The sequence below is a fragment of the Oryctolagus cuniculus genome, chromosome 13 (genome assembly GCF_051225735.1).
Source record: "Oryctolagus cuniculus isolate XC-2025 breed Fujian yellow rabbit chromosome 13, ASM5122573v1, whole genome shotgun sequence".
NCBI lineage: Eukaryota > Metazoa > Chordata > Mammalia > Lagomorpha > Leporidae > Oryctolagus > Oryctolagus cuniculus.
In genome coordinates this window covers 102836740-102859517 of record NC_142879.1, presented here as the reverse complement: position 1 = coordinate 102859517, position 22778 = coordinate 102836740, and the positions used below count along the sequence as shown (strand labels likewise).

Here is a 22778-nt window from a genome sequence, read left to right as displayed (position 1 = left end):
GTGGCTTAAACTGCTACGCCACAATGCCAGCCCCCAAAGGTTCTGTTCTAACTTGTGGGGCAAGTGAACACATGAGGAGGCTTCACAAAGCTTTCGGGGTTGGGGTGGGCAGGTGTCTGGCCTAGCAGTTAAGACGCCACAGGTTAGGATGCCCGCGCCCCACATCGCCGCAGTACTGGGTTCACGTCCCAGCTCCGGCTTGGGCTCCTGACCCCAGCTTCCTGCTAACGCAGATCCTGGCAGGCAGGGGCGGCAGCTGAGGTCGGTGGGTTCCTGCCACTGACGTGGGAGACCAGGGCTGGGATCCAGGAACTGCGGGCAGCTGGGGAGGGAACCAGAGAATGGAACATTCGCTCTCTTCCTCTCCCCTCCCCCCATAAATAAAAAGTAAAGATAAAAAAGCTCTTTTTTGGCCGGCGCCGTGGCTCACTAGGCTAATCCTCCGCCTAGCGGCGCCGGCACACCAGGTTCTAGTCCCGGTCGGGGCGCCGGATTCTGTCCCGGCTGCCCCTCTTCCAGGCCAGCCCTCTGCTGTGGCCAGGGAGTGCAGTGGAGGATGGCCCAGGTGCTTGGGCCCTGCACTCCATGGGAGACCAGGAAAAGCACCTGGCTCCTGGCTCCTGCCATCGGATCAGCGCGTTGCGCTGGCCGCAGCGCGCCGGCCGCGTCGGCCATTGGAGGGTGAACCAACGGCCAAGGAAGACCTTTCTCTCTGTCTCTCTCTCTCACTGTCCACTCTGCCTGTCCAAAAAAAAAAAAAAAAAAAAAGCTCTTTTTTGTTTTTGAGATAATATATTTTTAGTTTATATTACAGTCAAAAAGGCTCAAGGCTCCACTAAATAGAGCTCAACAAATAAAAAGTACGAAGACTTTGGTTCCGTGAGAATATGGACCAAGGCTAGAAACAATAATTGGATGAAGAGGTAGCCATGTCGCTCATCTACAGTTAACTTTAAAATCATCTCTAGAACTACAGTAGTCTATCATTTTCAACCGCTGGCTTGACAAAGATACACCACAAGACTTGACAAAACTATGTTTATGGCAATAGTGATACACATAGGCATTTCTTTTTTTCTTTTTTTCTTTTTTTTTTTTTTGAATTTTGTTTTCCTTTTAAAATTTTAGCTCTCACGTATATGGGAGAACACGCAGTACCTGTCTTGCTGTGTCTGGTTTCTGTGTCTGGTTTATTTCACCCTACGTCCGCCCTGCGTCCACTTTGAATTATTCAGCTATAAAAATGAATGAAATTCTACCATTCGCCTGTGTGTACCAGTGTGGCTGCAGATCCAATTTGGTCAAACTTTGTTTCCCATCTTTGTCAAACCCACGGTTAAGAATGATATACTGCTACAGTTCTAACGAACTGGGATTATTTCAAAAAAAGAAATGAAAGGAAGGAAGGAAGGGAGCTAGGGAGAGGGAGAGAGAGAGGGAGAGAGAGAAAGGGAGGGAGAGAGGAAAGGAATATTTTATTCTTTTTTTAAAAGATTTATTTTATTTATTTGAAAGAGTTACAGAGAGAGGCAGATACAGAGAGAGAGGTCTTCCATCTGCTGGTTCACTACTCAGATGGCCACAATGGCTGGAGCTATGCCAATCCGAAGCCAGGAGCCAGGTACTTTTTCCAGGTCTCCCACGTGGGTGCAGGGGCCCAAGGACTTGGGCCATCCTCCACTGCCTTCCCAGGCCACAGCAGAGAGCTGGATCTGAAGAGGAGCAGCCAGGACTCGAACCGGTGCCCGTATGGGATGCCGGTGCTTTAGGCCAGGGCTTTAACCCATTGCACCACAGCACACGGCCCCAGGAATATTATATTCTTAGACTTGTATATGAACTACATTGAATCTGTTCTCTGTACTAATATCATATTAACATGAAAAAATATCAGAGGTTAAAAAATGAAAATTAAAAGGTTCATGGAAAATATGTATTAAGAAAAAAGATGCATGCATATACAATTTTGTATCGAAACAAACTTAACTCTTTTTTTTTTTTAAGATTTTATTTATTTACTTGAAAGAGTTACAGAGAGGCAGAGGCAGAGAGAGAGAGAGGTCTTCCATCCACTGGTTCATGCCCCAAATGGCCACAACAGCCAGAGCTGTGCTAATCTGAAGCCAGCAGCCGGGTACTTCTTCCAGGTCTCCCACATGGGTGCAGGGGCCCAAGGACTTGGGCCATCTTCCACTGCTTTCCCAGGCCATAGCAGAGAACTGGATCAAAAGTGGAGCAGCCAGGACTCAAACCAGCGCCCATATGGGATGCGGGCGCTGCAGGCAGCAGCCTTACCCCACTACGCCACAGCACTGGCCCCCAAACTTAACTCTTAAAGCCATTTCCCACAAACCTTCTGAAGTACGCTCCCAGGTCAACACAGTGATCGTGTGACCTCTATCTCTTCCAAAACAACCGGTGCTGCGTCCTGAGGCCCAGGGACCACTTCACGGAAAGCCCGTCACCTGCGCAGGTACTGCTCTCCATGGCCTGAGTGAGCTAGAGGGAGCCCAGCCCCAGGGAGCTCTGCCTGCGGATGTTGGGCTATTTTATTGTGTGTTAACGGCTGTATCAGATAGAGAGCGGAAAAAAATAATTAAAATTTCTACTTGTAGGAATTATGGTAAGAGAGAGAGAGACAGCAAGTGCGCGAGCTCCCAGGGAAGGTGATCCTAGCGGCTGAAGCTAACATTTGTGTCATCTGGTTGTTTTCAGACACCTGCTGGAGCCAGTGCCGAATGGTCGGGCCAAAGCTGAGAAAGTAAGTTCGTGAACAGCACATGGTGCGTTACGTACAACACTCCCTGGAATATGTGTCCATGAACTGAGACACAGAAATGTTTACAAAGTCGTGTTTTTAATAACAAGATTTGTCTTACGTTGAAATCCTTACAATTCTCAGGAAGAAACGGGACTGGTAAACTCACCCTGGGGCAGGCACTGTGGCACAGTGGGTTAAGCCACCCCTTGGGCCGTCTACACCTGGATCGACAGAGTCTGGTTCAAGGCCCAGCTCCTCTGCTTTCCCTCTCACTTCCTGCTAACGCCCCCTGGGAGGCAGCAGGTGATGGTTTAAGTGCTTGGGCCCCTGCCACCCACTTGGAAGATGAGGATGGAGTCCTGAGATCCTGCCTTGGGCCTGGTCCAGCCCGAGACGTTGCAAGCACTGGGGGAGTAAATGAGCAGATGGAAGACGGCTAGATTGCTCTGTCTCTCTGTCTCTGTCTCTCCCCTTCTCCCCTCGAGCCCCGCTCTCTCTCCCCATCTCACTTCCCCCACACCACCCCCATGCCACGCTGCTTTGCAATCAGATGAACAGAACTTGTTCTAAAAGCCCACACCAAGCTCTAACTTGTTTCGGGGTGATGCTGGAGAGGAATCCTGGCTCCTGGCTTCGGATCGGCACAGCTCCGGCCATTGTGCTCAGTTGGGGAGTGAACCAGTGGATGGAAACACCCCCCCCCCCTCTCTCTCTCTCTCTCTCTCTCTCTCTGCCTCTCCTCTCTCTGTGAGACTCTGACTTTCAAATTAATAAATAAATCTTTAAAGAAAAAAAAAGAAAAGATGAGCAAAATCAACATAGTAAAAGACTCTAACAAAAACAGACAAGAAAAGGGAGATGTCACGAGTGACACCACAGATATACAAAGGACTACTAGAGACTGCTGTGACAATTACATGTCAGTTAGCTGGACAGCCCGGAAGCCACGGACGAATCCTGGGTGTGCAACACCTACCGAGACTGAATTAGGAAGAAACAGCCTATCTGTACAGATGGATAACCATGAAAGCAACTGGATCAGAAATAAAGTCTCCCATCAGAGACAAGCCCAGGACCTGACAGCTTCCATGTTGAATTCCATAAAACATTTAAAGGAGAACGAATACTAATTCTTTTCAAACTAGTCCAGAAAAATTAAAAAGAGAACATTTCTTTTTTTTAAAGATCTATTTATTTACTTGAAAGGTAGACTTAGAGAGAGAAGGAGAGACAGAGAACATTTCTCTTTTTTTTTTATTTATTTATTTATTTATTTATTTTTTTGACAGGCAGAGTGGACAGTGAGAGAGAGAGACAGAGAGAAAGGTCTTCCTTGGCCGTTGGTTCACCCTCCAATGGCCGCCGCGGCCGGCGCGCTGCGGCCGGCGCACCGCGCCGATCCGGTGGCAGGAGCCAGGAGCCAGGTGCTTTTCCTGGTCTCCCATGGGGTGCAGGGCCCAAGCACCTGGGCCATCCTCCACTGCACTCCCTGGCCACAGCAGAGGGCTGGCCTGGAAGGGGGGCAACCGGGACAGAATCCGGAGCCCCGACCGGGACTAGAACCCGGTGTGCCGGCGCCGCTAGGCGGAGGATTAGCCTAGTGAGCCGCGGCGCCGGCCACATTTCTCTTTTTTTAAAGATCTATTTATTTACTTGAAAGGTAGACTTAGAGAGAGAAGGCGAGACAGAGCGAGGTTTTCCATCTGCTGGTTCACTCCCCAGATGGCTGCAACAGCTGGGTCTGAGCCAGGCTGAAGCCAGGAGCTAGGAGCTTCTTCTGGGTCTCTCCCATGGGTGCAGGGGCCCAGGGACTTGGGCCATCTTCTGCTACTTTCCCAGGTGCCAGTAGCGAGGAACTGCATAGAAAGTGGAGCAGCAGGGATTCAAACTGGCATCCATATGGGATGCCAGTATTGCAGGCTGCAGCTCAATCCACTGCGCCACAATGCCGGCCCCCAAAGAGAACACTTCTAAGCTTGGAGTCATCCTGATAACAAAACCAGGCTAGGACACAACCCCAGGAAAGAAAGCTACAGGCCAACATCTCTGATGAGCACTGGTGCAAAAATGCTCCGCACAATAGCAGCAAACCAAATTCAGTAGTATACAAAAAGATTGTTCACCACAGTCAAGGCAAGGATGGTTCAACACCCACAAACCCATAAATCAGATCCATCACATTCACAGCACAAAGCACAAAAACCACAGGATCATTTCAAAAGCTGCAGAAAGAGCACCTGACATAGTTCAACATCCTTTCACAGTAAAAATTCACTAAATACTGGGGCCAGCATTGTGCTGTAGCAGGTTAAGCTATTGCCTGTGACAATGGCATTCCACGTGGGCTCCGGTTCGAGTCCCAGCTGCTCCACTTCTGATCCAGCTCCCTGCTAGTGTGCCTGGGAAAGCAGAAGAGGGGCCAAGTCCCTGAGCTCCTGTACCAATGTGGGAGACCCAGAAAAATCAGTAGATAGAAGCTCTCTCTCTCTCTCTCTCTGCACGTGTGTGTGTCTCCCTCTCTCTGTAACTCTACCTTTCAAATAAATAAAAATAAATCTTAAAAAGAGAAAACGATGTTATCTACCATAGCTACAATTTAGAAATTAATTTAACCAAGGAGGTGAAAGATCTCTCCACTGAAAACTACAAAACTCTGACGCAAGAAACAGAAAATGGTACAAAGAAAAGAGAAGATCTCCCACGTTCTTTAATAGGAAAATAAATATTACTACGTCCATTCTACCTAAAATAATGCACATATTCAATGTAATCACTATCAAAACAACAACGACATTGTTCAAGATAAGACAATCTGCAAACCTGTACAGAACCATAAAACAATGATGGATAGCCAAAGGTATCTTAAGAAAAAACAACAACAACAAAAAACAAAGCTGGAGGCCTCACGTACATAATTCTAAGCAATATTACAAAAATTATAGAAGTCAAACCCAGCACGGCATCTGCCTATAAGCAGACGCAAAGACCAGCACTCAGGACAGTCAACCCAGAAACAAACCCACACAGCTACAACCAACTGGTTTTCCACAAAGGCAGTAAGGGCACACAATGGCGGAAGAGTGGTCTTTGCAACAAACGGTGCTGAGAAAAATGCAAGTCCACCTCTCACTGGACCCACCTCTCACTGGACCCACAAATCAACCCAAAGCAGACCAGGGACTCCAACGGGAAACCCCAGGCTGTGGCACAACTAGGAGGAGACGGGGGGAAACCCCACAACACTGGTCTGGATGGCGAGTTTTTGACCACGACCTCAGAAGCATCAGGAAAATACAAACCAGCAACCCAATGCCTCTCGCTCCTGGGAGAATGCCGTTACCAAAACAGACGCAGCAGGGTACCAGTGCTGGCAGGACGCACAGGCAACTCTGCAGGCTGCTGGGGGGGGGGGGGGGGGGCGTGTCGGCTAGCACAGCCGTCATGCAAAATGATACGGAGGTTCCTCGGACACGACCCAGCAAGCCCGCTGGTGGGTACACTGCATATCTGAAGGAGACAAGATCGCTCTGTTAAAGACACCGGCGCCGCCCTGTTCACAGCAGTGCTACCCACAACAGCCAGCACAGAGAAACCACCTAGGAGCACGGCGGTACGCCCACACCGTGCAACTCCACTGGGCCTTCACGGAAGAACAAAGCCCTGGCATTCGCAACGGCCTGGGAGAAGCGGGAGGCCATCGTGCTAAGACAAACAACTCCAGCAAAGACAGACAAGCACCGCAAGGCCTCACTTATCCAGGGACCCTGACGCAGTGGACCGGAGGCAAGTGGAGCGGGATGGTGGTGAGCGGAGCGAGGCGGCCAGGGACCGCGGGTACTGGGGAGGTGCCAGCGCGTGACGACGGGAGGCACAGGCCCAGAGGACCCACCGTACAGCACGACGGCTACAGTCAACGATGCGGGATGAGCGCAAAGCGGGGGTGCTCAGCACCCTGGTCACAAAGATCACCACGTGAGGTCACACGTTCCTTAAGCAACTAAACCCAGCCATCCGGAGGGGCAGACACTTCCACCCATCATGCTGTGCGTGATAAATACAAACAATGGTGTCTGTCAATTCAGAGCAAATCCCCATTCAAAAAAAAAAAAAATGGGCATGTAATGCTTCCTCATTCTTGTCTTCCGCAAAGCCTCCACCGGTCAAACCAGAGGATCCACCAGGCCCCCAAGAGGTGTTCACTTCTCTCAGGTTCTGGCTAACACCCCACGAATCATACTGCATTTGTGGGCAAAACTTCAAAGTGCCTGAGTAGACTTTGAAAAAAAGAAAGTTCTGGATCTTTCTAGCTGAAACAATTGCTCTTTCCCATTTCCCTCTACCTCTGGAATCCTGGAATTGGAGAGGGGACAGAAGGGGCCGGGGTGTGAGGGGTGGGACCACCTGTTGAGCCGGCACAGGAAGATGGATGGGCCTGCCTTGAGAGGTGATGTCCAACCCATCTTCCTCTCTGGAGAGAGGTCTGGAATGAGTGATTTAAGGCTGCTCCTAGTCTAAGGTTATTTACATTTATCTCAACTCTTCTCATCATTTCCAGGACACATAACTGATTCATTCCCAGTCTCTGAGGAGATGCCCCAAAGAAATGTCAAGAACTCTTGGGGGGCACAGGGGGCTGGTACTGTGGTGTAGTGGGCTAAGCCTCCACCTGCAGTGCTGGCATCCCATCCAGGCACCGGTTCGAGTCCCAGCTGCTCCACTTCTGATCCAGCTCTCTGCTATGGCCTGGGAAACCCACGTGGGAGACCGGGAGGAAGCTGCTGGCTCCTGGCTTTGGATTGGTGCGGCTCTGGCTGCTGCGGTCATCTGGGGAGTGAACCAGCGGATGGAAGACCTCTCTCCCTGTCTCTCCCTCTCTGTCTGTAACTGTACCTCTGAAATAAATAAAATCTTAAAAAAAAAAAAAAAAAAACCTCTTTGGACCTGTTCTGTTAGTGCTGGGATGGTGAAATCTCATTTGAGAAGAACCACTGGTAATCGATAGGAAACTGCCTGTGCTTTTACCCACCAGAGACGGCTGCAGAAACATACTAAAGTAGGACAAGGTAGGGGCTCAGAGGCCTGCCGACGCCTGGCCTGAGGTTTAGTGACCGCAACTGAGGGTCCTGGGGTGGGCCTTTCGCACACTGGCTACGCCACCACTTGGGATCCCCGCATCCTGTATGGGAGCACCTGGGTCCAGGTCCCGGCTCCATTCCCAACTCCAACTTCCTGCTGATGCCCACCCCGGGAGGCAGCAGGAGACAGCTCAAGTGCTCGGCTCCCTGCTCCCTGTGGGGAGACCTGCCTGGAGTTCTGCACTCCTGGCTCCGGCCTGGCCCAGCCCCAGCCCCAGCCCCCCCGCAGTTGCAGCCACTTGGGGAATGAACTAGCGGACAGGATGACTCTGTCACTGTCTTTCAGTGACAATAAATATTTTTAAAGGCCAACTTTGGGGACCATAAGAAACAGGTTGGTGGGTCCCTCTGCTGGAACAAGGATTGTCCACTCCAGAGCTCTCCGCAGGGCCCTTGAGTGGTGACGAGGGCTTAGGCGGGATGAGGGTCATTTCCCATGGAGCGAGCAAGCTCCCTGGAGAGCAGGCTGCCCTACAGTGACCCTGGCTCCTGCCCACACCGGCTCACACACACACTGCTCCTCTGCCCGAGCCAGTGTGGCCAGTGGCTTTCAGGCGATGCCACCTCCCAACCCTGACCTCCCCAGCCTGCAGGGCCGCGAGCCCAAACCAACCTCCTCTGTTCAGACGCTGCCCAGTCTCGGGCGTTCTGTTACACAACACAGAGCGGGCCGGGCAGGTGGAGGGTGGGTGGTCAGGGGCTGGGGTGCCGAGAACGTGAAAATCGATCTTTTTATCCACTGGACCTTTGCAAGTTTGTAAAGGGTGTGGCAGTGAAAACAGAAAACAAGGAGGGAGGTGAGGAGTCCCAGGTGAGACCCAGCAGAGTGGGTCATCCATCAAATCCACCAGGTGTGGCCTGGATGCCTGCTGTGTAGACAGAGGACACCGCACGCTGGGTGTGGTCCCCGGCAGGCCCAATCCAAGGTCCGAGCTGGAACACTTGGTGGGTATTAAGGGGCCCCAGCAGCTGTTCAGGAAGCTAATTGTATATAGCTCCTTACACAGCTGATGTCTATTAAGGGCACCATCATTTAAAGCATGCCACGAGACACTGAGTTCTAAGGAAGGCTCCTGGGTCATTCTTTGGCAATGGGGACTCTTCTGATGTAACTACTCCCTGGTCGCCTCTGGTCTTTCCTGAGACGCACGTCTTCCTTATCCACTGCCCTGGCACGCTCTGTGATCTGAGGATGCCAGGTAACTCCAGACACCTGCCCTCCGGCCTCGCTCCTCACCTGGGCACCAGGAGTCTTCACTGGCGATCCTGTCCCTCTGTGCGGCCGGACGCCCGAGGTCTTCCCAGGAGACGCCGCCCCTGGCCGGCGCTGACGACAGCCCCCTCGGGTGCGCGCGGTCCCCGCCGCGGGGAGACCCGCAGCCCGCGGGCTGCCCGGCTTCCTCGGCGGCGCGGTCGGCGCTCTGGAAGCTGAGGCAGCGCATCCGGGACACGGAGCTCACCTCCTTCATTCTCATCAGGCGGCTGGGGTCTGCCCTGCGCGGGGGCGCGGCCAACTTCTCCTGCAGACTCTCGATCACCTTGGAAGGGCTCCTTAGCCTCTTCTCCGAGCCTGCCGCCCCCGGGGTCCGCTCTATGACGTGGAACAGCGTGGACCTGAAGGAGGGCGCCAGGCCCCCGGCCCTGCACTCAGAGGGCTTGGGCTCCAGGCCGTCGGGCTGAGGCTCAGGGCTGGGGACCTGGCCAGCGAGGACCCCGTCTGCAGCCGAGGGCTCGGGAGCAGGGGGGGCCCGCCGGGTCCCCTCCCGCTCCCCTACAAAGAGAGGGCTTTCCGTCCAGCCGCACTTCCTCCTGCCGTAGAAGGCGTCGGCGGTCGCCGTGGGGCCGTCTGAGGGCGCCGAGCTGGCCTGTGAGGCTTCCCGGGGCGGCTCAGGGCGCTGGCTCTGCCTGGTTCTGCTGCTATCCGGCAGGAGAGACTCCACAGCCACCTCGATGCCTAGGATCCTCGCAGCCCTGGCTTGCAGGGTCTCCCCGGGGGGGATTTCCGCAGCGCTGGAATCGCCCCAAGACCCGTCCGACCCTATGGGGTGCTGCTCTCGCAGCCCCACGCACCGCAGGTCTGGTGCCGAGAGGCCTCGGCTCCTGGCAGCCAGGGGCAGCGGGGCAGGGGTCTCCCCCGCCTCAGGAGGGGCCGCGCCGCTCACTCTCAGGGCGCTGGCATCACGCGTGGGCTCCCGCAGGCCAGCAGCGCAGGCCGGGGCGGCCGGCCATGCGTCACTGGCTCTCGAGGACTCCGCTCTTCTGGGAGGACTTGGGCTGTGCACCGGCTCCCTGGCGCTGCGCCCTTCCGCCTGGTCCCGCTTCTCCGTGATGGCGCCCCCATCGGCCGCCAGGAACACCGCCCCTCTGCCTTCTTCCGCCTGCGGAGGGCCCCGCGGGGACCGAGGGCAGGCTTGAGGGCAGGCTTGCGGCCAGCCGGGTGCCACCTGCTCGCTCCAGCCCCCAGATTGGCTCTTGGCTCCTCCCGACCTAAACTCGGGGTGCTGCGGCCCCCACGCCTTTGGCTGCCGCTCCTCTCTCTCCTCCCTGTGGCTTTCAGGGAAGCCCGGGTGCTTCTCCAGGCTGGGGTCGCCGTCCTCCCAGGGCCCCTGCCCCTCACTTCCCTCGCTGCCGCTGCCGCGGCGGCCATCGCTGTCGGGATGGCTTTCTTCCTCCTCCTGCAGTTCCTTGTTGAAACTTTCCAGCTGACTGATCAAGTCCCAGGGCCGGCGACTCACGGGCTTCAGGAGAAACTGACCGAAGGGCTGCTGACTGTTGCAGGAGCCCGCGGCTGTCTCCCCCTTCACCACCTCCGGCTGCGGCGCCCGGCCGTCCACGCTGGGGCCCGCCTTGGCGGCAGGTGCCCAAGTCGTGGAGGAGGAGGAGGAGGAGGCCCTGGAGAAGGCGCTGTTGCTGGCCGGGCTCAGGGGGGACGCCTGACCCTGGAGGTTCTGAGCGTGGTCCCTGGACGCACATGCCACCGTGTGTGTGCCAGGGTCGGACGCGGCGGGGTCTGCACGACGCGGAGTCGGCGCCACGTGCCCCGCGGCTCCCAGCTCGGTGGGCTGCTGCGAGCTTTTGGGTTCTTCGGGGAAACTGGTTTGTGTCTGTTGATCTCTGTACTGGTGGCCAGGCCACACGCCAGGGTACGTGAGCTCGGTGTGTCCGGTAAGATAAAGGAATCGGAGGTCATTCGCGTGCCTGTCCTTCTCGGGTTCTCCAGGCGCTTGTGTGCAGAGCGCAGGTCTCCCCACCAGGCTTCCCGTGAGAGCCTGCAGCTCCAGGTCTGTGCACGACGCGCTCAGGGGGCTCTTATCAGCCCCATTCACTTGACGGGCGCCCTGTTTTAAGTCATTGTTGTTCCTATCTGTATCTGGCAGCTGCGACTCTGATTTTACTGGGATGGAAACCAAGCAAAATATGGTCTCGTTCACTTTTTTCTTTGACCTTCTCTTGAGCTCAGGCCCAGTTTCAGACTTTTTGAGCTTGGCCTGAGTTTCGCAGAGGCTCTCACCGTGTGGGCTGGCACGGGACACCAGGCCCTCAGTGTGCCCATGCTCGCCGTCTCTCGCGATACGGTGGTCTGTTGGGTCAGGGGGGCCACCGTTGTCCCTGTTCCTGGGGAGCTGGCCCCACAGCCACTGGGGGCTCGGCTCAGCAAAGGCCAGGCCTCTGTCATCCCCACTCGGGGGGGTCGGGTTCCGTGGATTCCGCCCGGCGCCATCGAGTTGCGTGACGTTGCGGGCTGGCTCTGGGGGAGCAACAGGACCGAGGCCACAGGAGCTGCCCTCGGGTGTTGCGTCCTGGCGGTCACTGTGTGGCCAGGCCAGCTTGATGTGCCGTATCCTGGGGTCGTCGAAGGGAATGTATTGGACGCCAGCGGGACAGGGAGAGCACTGGCCCACACCATACTCATCCCCGCTCCCGGAAGATGGCAGCCGGGGCTTCTCCGTCAGGTGCGGCTGCTGGCCGTGGCCGCTGCTGGAAGGTGTAGGCGCCGCATCTTCCAGGTAGGGGTTCGGGATATGCTCGGGGGGTGACCTGTATGAGGGCGGGGGCACGTACACCGGTGGCTCCAAGCCGGGGTCGGACCCACAGAGCTCGTGCCTGGGCTCATTGGCCTTGCTCCAGCAGGAAACGTGCGGGGCCCCATGCTGGCTGGCCTGAGGGTCGCCGTGCCCGCCCCCACCTTGCTTGATGGGTCTCCCAAACTTGGGCCGGGGCAAGGGTGCCTTCTCGGGGTTCCTCTTGCAGTCCAAGCTCGGCGCGCAGTTGGGGTACGGCGGCATCTGGGGCACACCCGGCACGTGCCCATCGCTGAATGGGATGGGGACCTCCATGTACCTCAGGCTCTCGGGGGACAGAACTCTGGGCAGTGACCGGGACTTCCTCTTGCTTTGAGCAGTCCAGGCGGGCTCGGCCGGGCCGAGCGGGTACAGGTTGTGCGGCAGCCTCTGGCCACCGCCATCAGACATTTGCCTCCCCAGCTGCCTCGGCTGGCTCCAGCTCTCCAAGCTTCCGTCCGGCCACCGGCCAGGGCTCGTCCTCAGCTCTTCTTCCCACGCGGCCTTTCTCGTCACCTTCTCTGTCCTTCCACCGACTTCCCAGGGACCCTCTTGCATGGGGGCGGGCAGGCTGTGGGCCTGCGCCATGGCTCTGATGCCCAGCTCTTTCCGCTCTCTTGAGCCCAGCAAGCCGCTGCCCTCGGGCCCTCTCCTCCAGTGGCCTGGGTCGTCCCTCGGCGGGGGCTGAGCAGACCACACTAAGGCCGGGCGATTAGAAAACCTACAAGACAAAGAGACGCGGGTGTCACACGCGGAACCTATACGCACTTCTCTGCCCTGGCGCCTGGCACTCCAACCCGGACCGCGGTCAGGACCTCTGATGGATTGGTTCCTGGCAAAAGTTCTTGCTGACCGTCAAAAAGACAAACACCCACCACAGCTGGCTGGTGGGGACTCCATTTCTAACCCGCCCCCAGGCCACGCCTCTCTGCTGCTCCCAGGCCCTCGCTCTGCTGTGACCCTTAGAACCCAGGAGGCCTTTCAGAGTCCCCAGGACCTGGCATTGTCCCAGATGCACTGCACTGGAATCCTGGAAGCCGCACACCAGGCATCCGAGCTTGTCTGGGAGCCCCTGGGCATCTCCAGCGTGGGGCCGCTGATGGTGCAGTCCCCAGGGACTCGGGACATGACACTGCAGTCAGCCATGAGCCCTGTGAGATGGGCGTGGAGCTGGTTAATTCCTGCCGCCGGTGACACCCTGGGACGACGCACTGCACACGGGAAACAAGGCCTGCGTAAGTGCCACGGCGTGGCCACTGCGTGTAGTGCAGAGCACCTGGTGGCGCCACGAAGCAGCTCCTGCCGTATGCTTCCAATGGTTATCAGACAGTACATTTAATTTTCAAAAAGTCAAAACGTAACTGACGCTGGCGAGGATGTAGAGAAAAGGGAGCAGAAAACAGTATGGAGATTCCTCCGAAAACTAAAAATAGATCCAGGATATGACCCAGTTGTCCCGCTGCTGGGACTACATCCAAAGGAAATGCCGTCAGCGCACGGAAGAGACGCCTGCACTCCCCAGTTTACCGCAGCAGCGTTCACAACAGCCAAGACACGGAACCACCCTACACGTCTACCAACAGATGGCCACAGACGGCCACGGACACAATGGAATATTATTCAGCCATAAAAATGAATGAGATCCTAGCATTTGCAACAAAATGCATGGAACTAGAGATTATTATTATTATTATTGACAGGCAGAGTGGACAGTGAGAGAGAGAGACAGAGAGAAAGGTCTTCCTTTGCCATTGGTTCACCCTCCAATGGCTGCACGGCTTGCGTGCTGAGGCTGGCGCACCGTGCTGATCCGAAGGCAGGAGCCAGGTGCTTCTCCTGGTCTCCCATGGAGTGCAGGGCCCAAGCACTTGGGCCATTCTCCACTGCACCCTCCGGCCACAGCAGAGAGCTGGCCTGGAAGAGGGGCAACTGGGACAGAATCCGGCGCCCTGACCGGGACTAGAACCCGGTGTGCCGGCGCCACAAGGCGGAGGATTAGCCTAGTGAGCTGCGGCGCCAACCGAACTAGAGATTATTATACCAAGTGAAATAAGCCAGACACAGACAGCATATTTTTTCTTTCATATGTGGAATTTTTTTTTTTGACAGGCAGAGTGGACAGTGAGAGAGAGAGACAGAAAGGTCTTCCTTTGCCGTTGGTTCACTCTCCAATGGCCGCTGCGGCCAGCGCAACGCGCTGATCCGATGGCAGGAGCCAGGAGCCAGGTGCTTTTCCTGGTCTCCCATGTGGTGCAGGGCCCAAGCACTTGGGTCATCCTCCACTGCACTCCCGGGCCACAGCAGAGAGCTGGCCTGGAAGAGGGGCAACCGGGACAGAATCCGGCGCCCTGGCCAGGACTAGAACCTAGTGTGCCGGCGCCGCTAGGCAGAGGATTAGCCTAGTGAGCCGCGGCGCCGGCCCTCATATGTGCAATTTTATACACACACACACATCAGGCTGTTATTTGGTATACAGCTTTTGTCTTCCTGAATTATACCCCTTACATAACTTCTTCCCTTATTTTATGATCATTGTCAGGAATCCTTCACTGAATGATATTAATATGTGTATCTATTTAAAAAAAAACAGTGTTTGTGTGTGTGTGTGTGTGTGTGCAATGTTTACTCATGAGGTAAAATATTAAACACTACGGCAAAATATTGAAAACTTACATCTCTGTGTGCTCACTGAACTCTTCCTTATACCTTTCTGTATTGCTGTAAAATGGCACGCAGTGCCAGCCGCCCCAGGCCTCTCCTGGGCAGTGACTGACAAGGTGTGTGTGAGTGCACGCCACGTCCGGTCCTCTCCCTGGCGACACAGTGCCCAGCACCCCACCGTGGCACGACACGCACTATGCACAAGCCCCAGCTCTCTCTGCATGGAAGTTCGGGGCCAGCAGGTGCAGCCGGGCCCAGGCGCCTGCATGTTTAACGCATGGTACGGGGGATTCTTATCCCTGGGCACTCGGGGCGACTAGGGCAGGGGCTGACTTTGAGGGCGAGGAGCAAGGGGCTGTGTTCGCGGGTGGGAAGGACCCCACGGGGCAGGAAAAGGTCGCAGCAAGTGCAGGCTGCTGTTCGCTGCCCAGGGAGCAGCGCAGCTTCCTTGTGAGCCCACAGCCCCACCGGCAGGTCTAAGGCGGCATCTCTCTGTAGGCTCCAGCACACGACGGGATGGGCAATCGGCCCCCCAGATACCCAGGACGCCTATGCAGGACTAGGACACGCCTCTCTGATGTCCTGACAGCCAGGGGCGCTCCCGGGACTCAATGCTGGGGCTGCTCCAACTCCCAAACCCCCGCTGGCTCTGCCAGTGATGGAAGCAGTACGCGTGCGCAGTTGAAAGTGAACCTGCGGCATCTAGTGTGTGTGTGCGAGGATGCGGGCTTCAGACCGTGCCACCAGGTGCCGTGTCTGGCATCAGGCGAGCACTTCCCGACACTGCCAGGACACACAGCAACAGCTGTCACTCACACACGGCAGGTACCGAGGACAAGCTCCAACCCCAGCCTTGTCTCCATGAACTCGGTTAAGCTCCAGCAGCGCCCCTCTAAGGTGGGAATGACCCATTGGACGGAGAGGGAGACTGGGACTCGGAGGCTGCTTGATCTGAACACTGACTGCGTACTTCAAGTGGTGTCATGCATTGTGTGACAAATGCCAACCGAACTCTCTCTCTCTCTCTGTCTCTCTCGCTCTCACCCTGCATTTTAAATAAATACAGAGTGTTTTATAAAAGCCCTTCTGGTTAGTCACTGTATTTCACTTCTCCCAGCAAAATGAAGAATTCCACAGGTGCTGGATTTTAATGGATGAACACCATTCTAGCACAGGCACGCGGCTGCTGGAGCCACTGTACCGACATGGGGTGTGTGGTGGAGCACTTGGAGGGACACCACTGTCCACAGACACTTCCTGCAGGCCCGGGTCATTTGCAGTCGGTCCTCGGAGCAAGAGGGAGTGGACTGTGGGGTGCACCATCCCAATCCGCAGTCTCCCTGGGGAGACTTGCCTGGCCTTCTCATTCCTGGTTACCTGTTTGTTTTTCCTTATCAGGGAGGTGGAAAGAACTCATTTTCATTTGCTGCTGTCATGAACCCACACTGTGTGGTTTCCGGTCCACTTTTCAGCCGGTGGTATGGCAGAGTGAGGGCTGGGGACAGGGAGCGGTGCCACAGCCACCAACGCTGTGCCACACGAGGGCGCTGGGCACCAGGTCTGTGCTGTGCGCTGGGCTCAAGGAGAACCACTCCCAACACCTGCCAGAGGGTCGCTGTTCTGCAGGAGCCCCTAAAAATCTGCATTTTATTATTATTACTTTTATGTATTTTAAATTGGTATTTATTTACTTGTGATACAAATAGACGGGGAGTGAGCCAGTGGATGGAAAATCTCTCTCTCTCTCTCTCTCTCTCTCTGAGTTTCAAATAAATAAATAAAACTTAACAACAACAAAGACAACGCACACCTTAGGAAGCTGACACATATCTGCTTCACCGTCACACTCCTCCTCCACGAGCTGCTGCCATCTGTGGCTCCTGCGGGCACTGCTGATACCGAGTAACACTGAGAGAAGCAGTCAGAGGTGACAGCTCCCGGCTCACCCAGAACTAAAGCCAAACCAGCAGCCCAAATGACAGTCCATGTTCCAGGGAGTCTTTGCCAGGACAACCCACTCCATTAAAAAAAAAAAAAAAAAAAAAGGAATTATTACACCAGATGCACAGATGTCAGCGTAAGGACACGGGAAGCACGAAGAAGCAAGGAAGTGGGACACCCCCACAAGGACACAATGGTCTCCAGAGACAGATCCCGACCTGCAGGAAATTTATAAAATGCCCCAAAAGGAATTTACGACAACAATCCTAAGGAAACGGGGTGGGATGCGAGAGAATACGAAGAACGGAGGAAAAGGACACAGGATATGAGCGAGAAATTCAATACAGAGACAGAAACCAGTAAAAAGAACCAAACAGAAATGTCGGAGCTGAAAACTACAATGGAATTAAAAGGATAAATAGGGGCCGGCGCTGTGGCACAGCGGGTTAACGCCCTGGCCTGAAGCACCGGCATCCCATATGGGTGCTGGTTCTAGTCCCGGCTGTTCCTCTTCCAGTCCAGCCCTCTGCTATGGCCTGGGAAAGCAGTAGAAGATGGCCCAAGTCCTTGACCCCTGCACCCGCATGGGGGACTCAGAAGAAGCTCCTGGCTCCTGGCTCCTGGCTTCGGATCAGCGCAGCTCCGGCCGTTGCGACCATCTGGGGAGTGAACCATCGGATGGAGGACTTCTCTCTCTCTCTGCCTCTCCTCTCTCTGTGTAACTCTGACTTTCAAATAGATAAATAAATCTTCGCCGTGGCTCAATAGGCTAATCCTCCGCCTTGCGGCGCCGGCACACCAGGTTCTAGTCCCGGTCGGGGCGCCGGATTCTGTCCCGGTTGCCCCTCTTCCAGGCCAGCTCTCTGCTGTGGCCCGGGAGTGCAGTGGAGGATGGCCCAAGTGCTTGGGCCCTGCACCCCATTGGAGACCAAGAGAAGCACCTGGCCTTTGGATCAATGCGGTGCGCCGGCTGCAGCGCGCTGGCCGCAGCAGCCATTGGAGGGTGAACCAATGGCAAAAGGAAGACCTTTCTGTCTCTCTCTCTCACTGTCCACTCTGCCTGTCAAAAAAAGAAAAGAAAAGAAAAGAAAAGGATAAGTAAAGCGTTAAAAGCAAAAAGAGACCAAGTGGAGGAAAGAATTTCTGAACTGGAAGACCAGACTTTTGAATTAACTCAGACAAAAATAAAGAGAAAGGAACTTGAAAGAATGAAGACAGCCTGTGTAACGTGTGGGAGAGCATTAAGTGAACAGATATTCACGCCACAGGGATATCTGAGGAGAAGAAGAGGAAAACGAGCATTGAGAATCTACTGAGTGAAATAGCAGCTGAAAACTTGCCATATCTTGAGAGAATTACGGATGTCAGATGGAGGAAGCTCGAAGGACCCCGACCAGACTCAACCAGAAAAGATCATCTCCAAAGCGTGTCACGAGTCAACCTGTCAGAAGCTGTGCTCTGGCACAGCGGGTTAACGCCCTGGCCTGAAGCACTGGCATCCCATATGGGCGCCGGTTCTAGTCCTGGCTGTTCCTTTTCCAATCCAGCTCTCTTCTGTGGCCTGGGAAAACAGTAGAAGATGGCCCAAGTGCTTGGGCCCTGCACCCACATGGGAGATCCGGAGGAAGCTCCTGGCTCCTGGCTTTGGATCGCACAGCTCTGGCCATTGCAGCCATTTGGGGAGTGAACCAGCAGATAGAAGACCTCTGTCTCTCTCTCTCTCTCTCTCTCTCTACCTCTCTCTGTAACTCTGTCTTTCAAATAAATAAAAATAAATCTTAAAAAAAATTAAGGACAAGAGAATCCTAAAGACAATAATAAAAAAAAGTCAAGTTACAAATGAAGGAAGACCAATCAGACTCACATCACAGGTAGACACACACAGACAGAAAGTGAAGGGCTGCAAAAAGCCACCCCGTGCAAACGGAAACAAAAACCAAGTAGGAGTAGCTATACTCACATCAGATGAAACAGACTTTAAATCAAAAACTAAAAAGAGACAAATATATATTGATAAAAAAATCAATTCAGCAAGAAGCTATAACAATCATAAACATTTATGTACACGCAACACAAAGCCACCCAGATATATGCAGCAAATGCTATTAGACCTAAAGGGACAGAGAGACCCTAGTACTATAATAGAGGGAGACTTCACCACCCCACTGTCATCAGTGGACAGCTCATGCAGATGCAAGTCAACCATGATACAGCAGAGTTGAGCCATACTATTGAGCCAACGGACCTGATAGACATTTACAGAATAGCTACGGAATACATCTCATCAGCAGGTGGAATGTTTTCTAGGATAGCCCCTATATCCGGCCACAGATCAAGTCTCAGGAAGTTTAAAATCATACAATGCACCTTCACAGGCCACAGAGGAGTAAAGCTGGAAGGAACAAGAAGAACAGAACATTTACAAACAGATGGAAATTAAACCACATGCAATGGATCGCGGAAGAAATGAAAAACTTTCTTGACCAAAGGAAAATGAAAACACAACATATCAAACCCTCTGGGATATAGCAATAGCAGTATTAAAAGAGACATTTACAGTGATAAGTGTTACATTAAAAAAAGATTTCAAGTAAGCAATCTAATCATGCATCTCAAGGACTCAGAAAAACTAGAACAAACCAAACAGCAAATTAACAGGAGGCAAGAAATAATAATCAAAAAGAAAATAAATAAATGAAATTGAAATAAAAAATACAAAAGATCAACAACATAAAAATCTAGTTTTTTTTAAAGAAGACAAGCGAAATAGACAAACCCTTAGCCAGATTCACAAAGAAGAGAAAAACCTCAAATACATAAAATAAGAGATGAAAAGGATACATTACATTGATATTGTAGAAATGTAAAGGATCTTAAGATAACTACTATGAACAGCTATATGTGAACGCATTAAAACTTCAAGCAGATAAATTCCTTGATACAAGCAATTAAATCATGGGGCTGCAGGAACTCTAAACAGACCCAAAACAAACAAGACTGAAGCATGATTACAGGTCTCCCATCAAAGAAATGTCCAGGACCTGACGGCTTCACTACTAAATTCTACAAAACATTTAAAGATGAACTAACTCCAGTACTTCCCAAATTATTTCAAAATATCGACAAAGATGGAACTCGGACACCTGAACCCAATGAAGACACAACACAGACAGAAAACGACAGACCTATCTCCTTAACCAACATACAGGCTACGATTCTCAACAAAAAAAAATATAAGCAAACTGGATCCAACTCTGCATCCCAAAGCTCACGCACCACAATCCAGAGAGATTTATCCCAGAGATGCAAGGGTGGGTCGACCCTGGAAAATCAATGAATGTCACAAATCACATCAGCAGGATGAAGGGCAGAAACCATGTGTCCATCTCCATGGGTATGGGGAAAGCATTTGATAAGACTGAACGCCCCTTCATGATAAAGGCCCTCCAGAAACCGTGTGTATCAGGAACATACCTCGGAGTTACAAAGGGTATATATGACAGACCAATAGCCAATATCAACTGAAGGGAGAAAAGCTGAACTCATTTCCTCTTAAATCTGGAACAGGACAAGGACGTCCACTTTCATCACGTTCATTCAATTTAGGATTGGAGGTATTACAAGAGCAATTAGGGAGGAGAGAGAAATAAAGAGTATCAAAATTGGGAAAGAGGAAACCAAATGATCCATGTTTGCAGATGATACGGTGTTGTACGTGGAAATCCCTAAACACTCCAACAAAAGCCATTAGAACTGATAAACCAACTCAGTAAAGTCACAGGTTACAAAATCAACGTTTAAAAACAGCAGCATTTTTATACACCAACAATAATACTGCTAAAAGAGAACACAGAAAAGAAATCCCATACACAATAGCTGTAATAAATATTTAGGAATAAACTTAACAAAGAAGTGAAAAATCTCTACAGTTAAAATTATAAACGTTGATGAACAAAATCATCCAGGACACAAAAAATGGGAAGATTTTCCTTGCTCGTGGATTGGAATAATTAATATCATTAAAATCTCTATACCACTTGAAGCAACCTATAGATTCAATGTAATCCCTATCACAATACCAATGACATTCTTTAAAGAATTAGAAAAAAGAAATCCCAAAATTCATATGGAGTCACAAAAGACCCAGAATTGCCAAAGCATTCCTGAGGGGAAAAAAGCCAAGCTGGAGGCATCACAATACCTAATTTCAAAGCTATGGTAATTAAAACAGCACGGTACTGGCATAAAAACCAGCACACAGAGATCCCAGAAATTAATTAATTAATTTGCATATGTGTGTGTGTGTATCTCTTACTGATTTTGACGAAGGTGCCAAGAACTTACATTGGAAAGGCAAAATAGGATATAAGAAGAATAAAATTAGATTCCTACTGCTCATTGATCCACAAAAATTATCAGAGACCTAAATGCAAGACCAGAGAACTATGAAACTGCCAGTACAGGGCAGAGAGGAAACACCAGTGTAGGTCACGACTTCTTGGGTAAGACTCCAAAAACACAGGCAACAGAGGCGGAACAGACAAGTGAGATTACATCAAGCTCAGAAGCTTCTGCCCGGCAAAAGAAACAACGGGGCGAGGAGGCGTCCGACAGAATGGGAGAAAGTTCCTGGACGCCACTTACCTGGCAAAGGAGCAGTAATCAGAATACACAGGCAACTCAAAAACCTCAGTATCGAAAAAACCATTGCAGTTAAGAAATGGGCCAGAGGCCTCATTAGCCGGTTCTCGAGAGAAGAAACAGAAGTGGCCAATAAACATGCGAAAAAAAAAAAGCTCAATATCACCGTTCATCAGGGACATGCACATCAAAATCACAACAGGCTATCACATCATCTCTGTCAGAATGGCTATTATAAAAAAAAAAAAAAACTAACAAATGCTGGTGAGGGTGTAGGGAAAGGGAAACTCTTATACACTGCTGGTGGGAATGCAAGTCAGCTCAGCCAGTATGGAAAACAGTACGGAGATTCTTTTACAAACTAGAAATAGACTTGCCGTATGATCCAGCAATCCCACTGTGGGCATATACCCAAAAGACATGAACACCCCCATGTGTACAGCAGCACTGTTCACAACAGTCAAAACACACAATCATTAAGGTGTCCATCATGAGATGAATGGATAGAGAAAACACGGTACACACACACACGCAGTGGAATACTATTCAGCTTTTAAAAACAATGCAATCCTGTCGTTTGCAACCACCTAGAACTTGCAGCAGACTCCGACTGCAGACAAAGTCCCATGGAGACTTGAGAACTGAGACGGACACATGGCAATCATCGGAGCCCCAAGTGCAGGGGAGGGAAAGCAAAGCCCAGGAGGGGCATGGCTGGTACCCTGCAAAGAAACCTCGTTTTCTCAGCCAATTTTCTGCTTTCCCAGCAAACCTGAGTCGTGCTCAGAGGGGTGGCTGAGATCCTAAGGTGAGACGTGTGCGTGCTATGCCAGGAGCATAACCAGATAGAAGGCGACATAAACAGGGCAAGCGTATCAGCAGAACGCGCTCCCCACACCCTGGATGCGCGCAGCTTTCTTCTGCGCCCAGGAATGCAATCTTGCGACCGTAACTGTGCCGAAGCTGCCACAGCAACGAACCCACCTGGCTAAGCGTCCCGGCCTGAACTTTCTCCCATTTGCACAATACACCATTTGGGGGATTACCTACTTTAAAAGGATGAGAGGATCTACAAAGAGTGTGTAGAAAATGCACATTGCAGAAAAAAAAAAAAAAGTGCACAGATGTCAAAAAACCTCTTGCACCAAAATAAACTTCTCCTTTATTCTCATTTTCCACAAACTCTTGGAAATCCTCTCTCAGTCCTTAGAGCCTCTCCCAAAAGCTATAAAGCATTGATTCATTGCATGTCCCTTCTGCACTGAGGTGAGCCAGGCTCTGACAGGCCCAGGTGGCCCTGACGTGGTGAGCATTCTGGCCAGGTCCTACTCCAGGCAACGCAGCGAGTGTGGCTTTTCCACCGGCTCAGACACTCGACATCCACGGCCAGCTTCACAAGGCGTCACAGCCACAGCTTCTAATAGCTTTGACGAAATAAGATAAGATTTTTCTTAAAAAAAAAAAAACACCTAGAACTATGGTTGGAGTTATGGTGAAGCAGGTTAAGCCGCCACCTGCAGTGCTGGCATCCCATATGGGGCATTCAGGAGGGAGCAGGGACCCGGCAAAGAGAGGTGA

General features: G+C 52.4%; 1 protein-coding gene across 1 annotated transcript in view; it reads right to left on the bottom strand.

The window, feature by feature from the left end:
• Positions 1-22778, bottom strand: part of JCAD (junctional cadherin 5 associated) — a 53014-nt gene that overhangs the window by 4666 nt on the left and 25570 nt on the right. Inside the window, exon 3 of the mRNA XM_051821599.3 lies at positions 9134-12678. Coding sequence (XP_051677559.3) covers positions 9134-12678 — 3545 coding nt within the window. The remainder of the gene's footprint in view (positions 1-9133; positions 12679-22778) is intronic.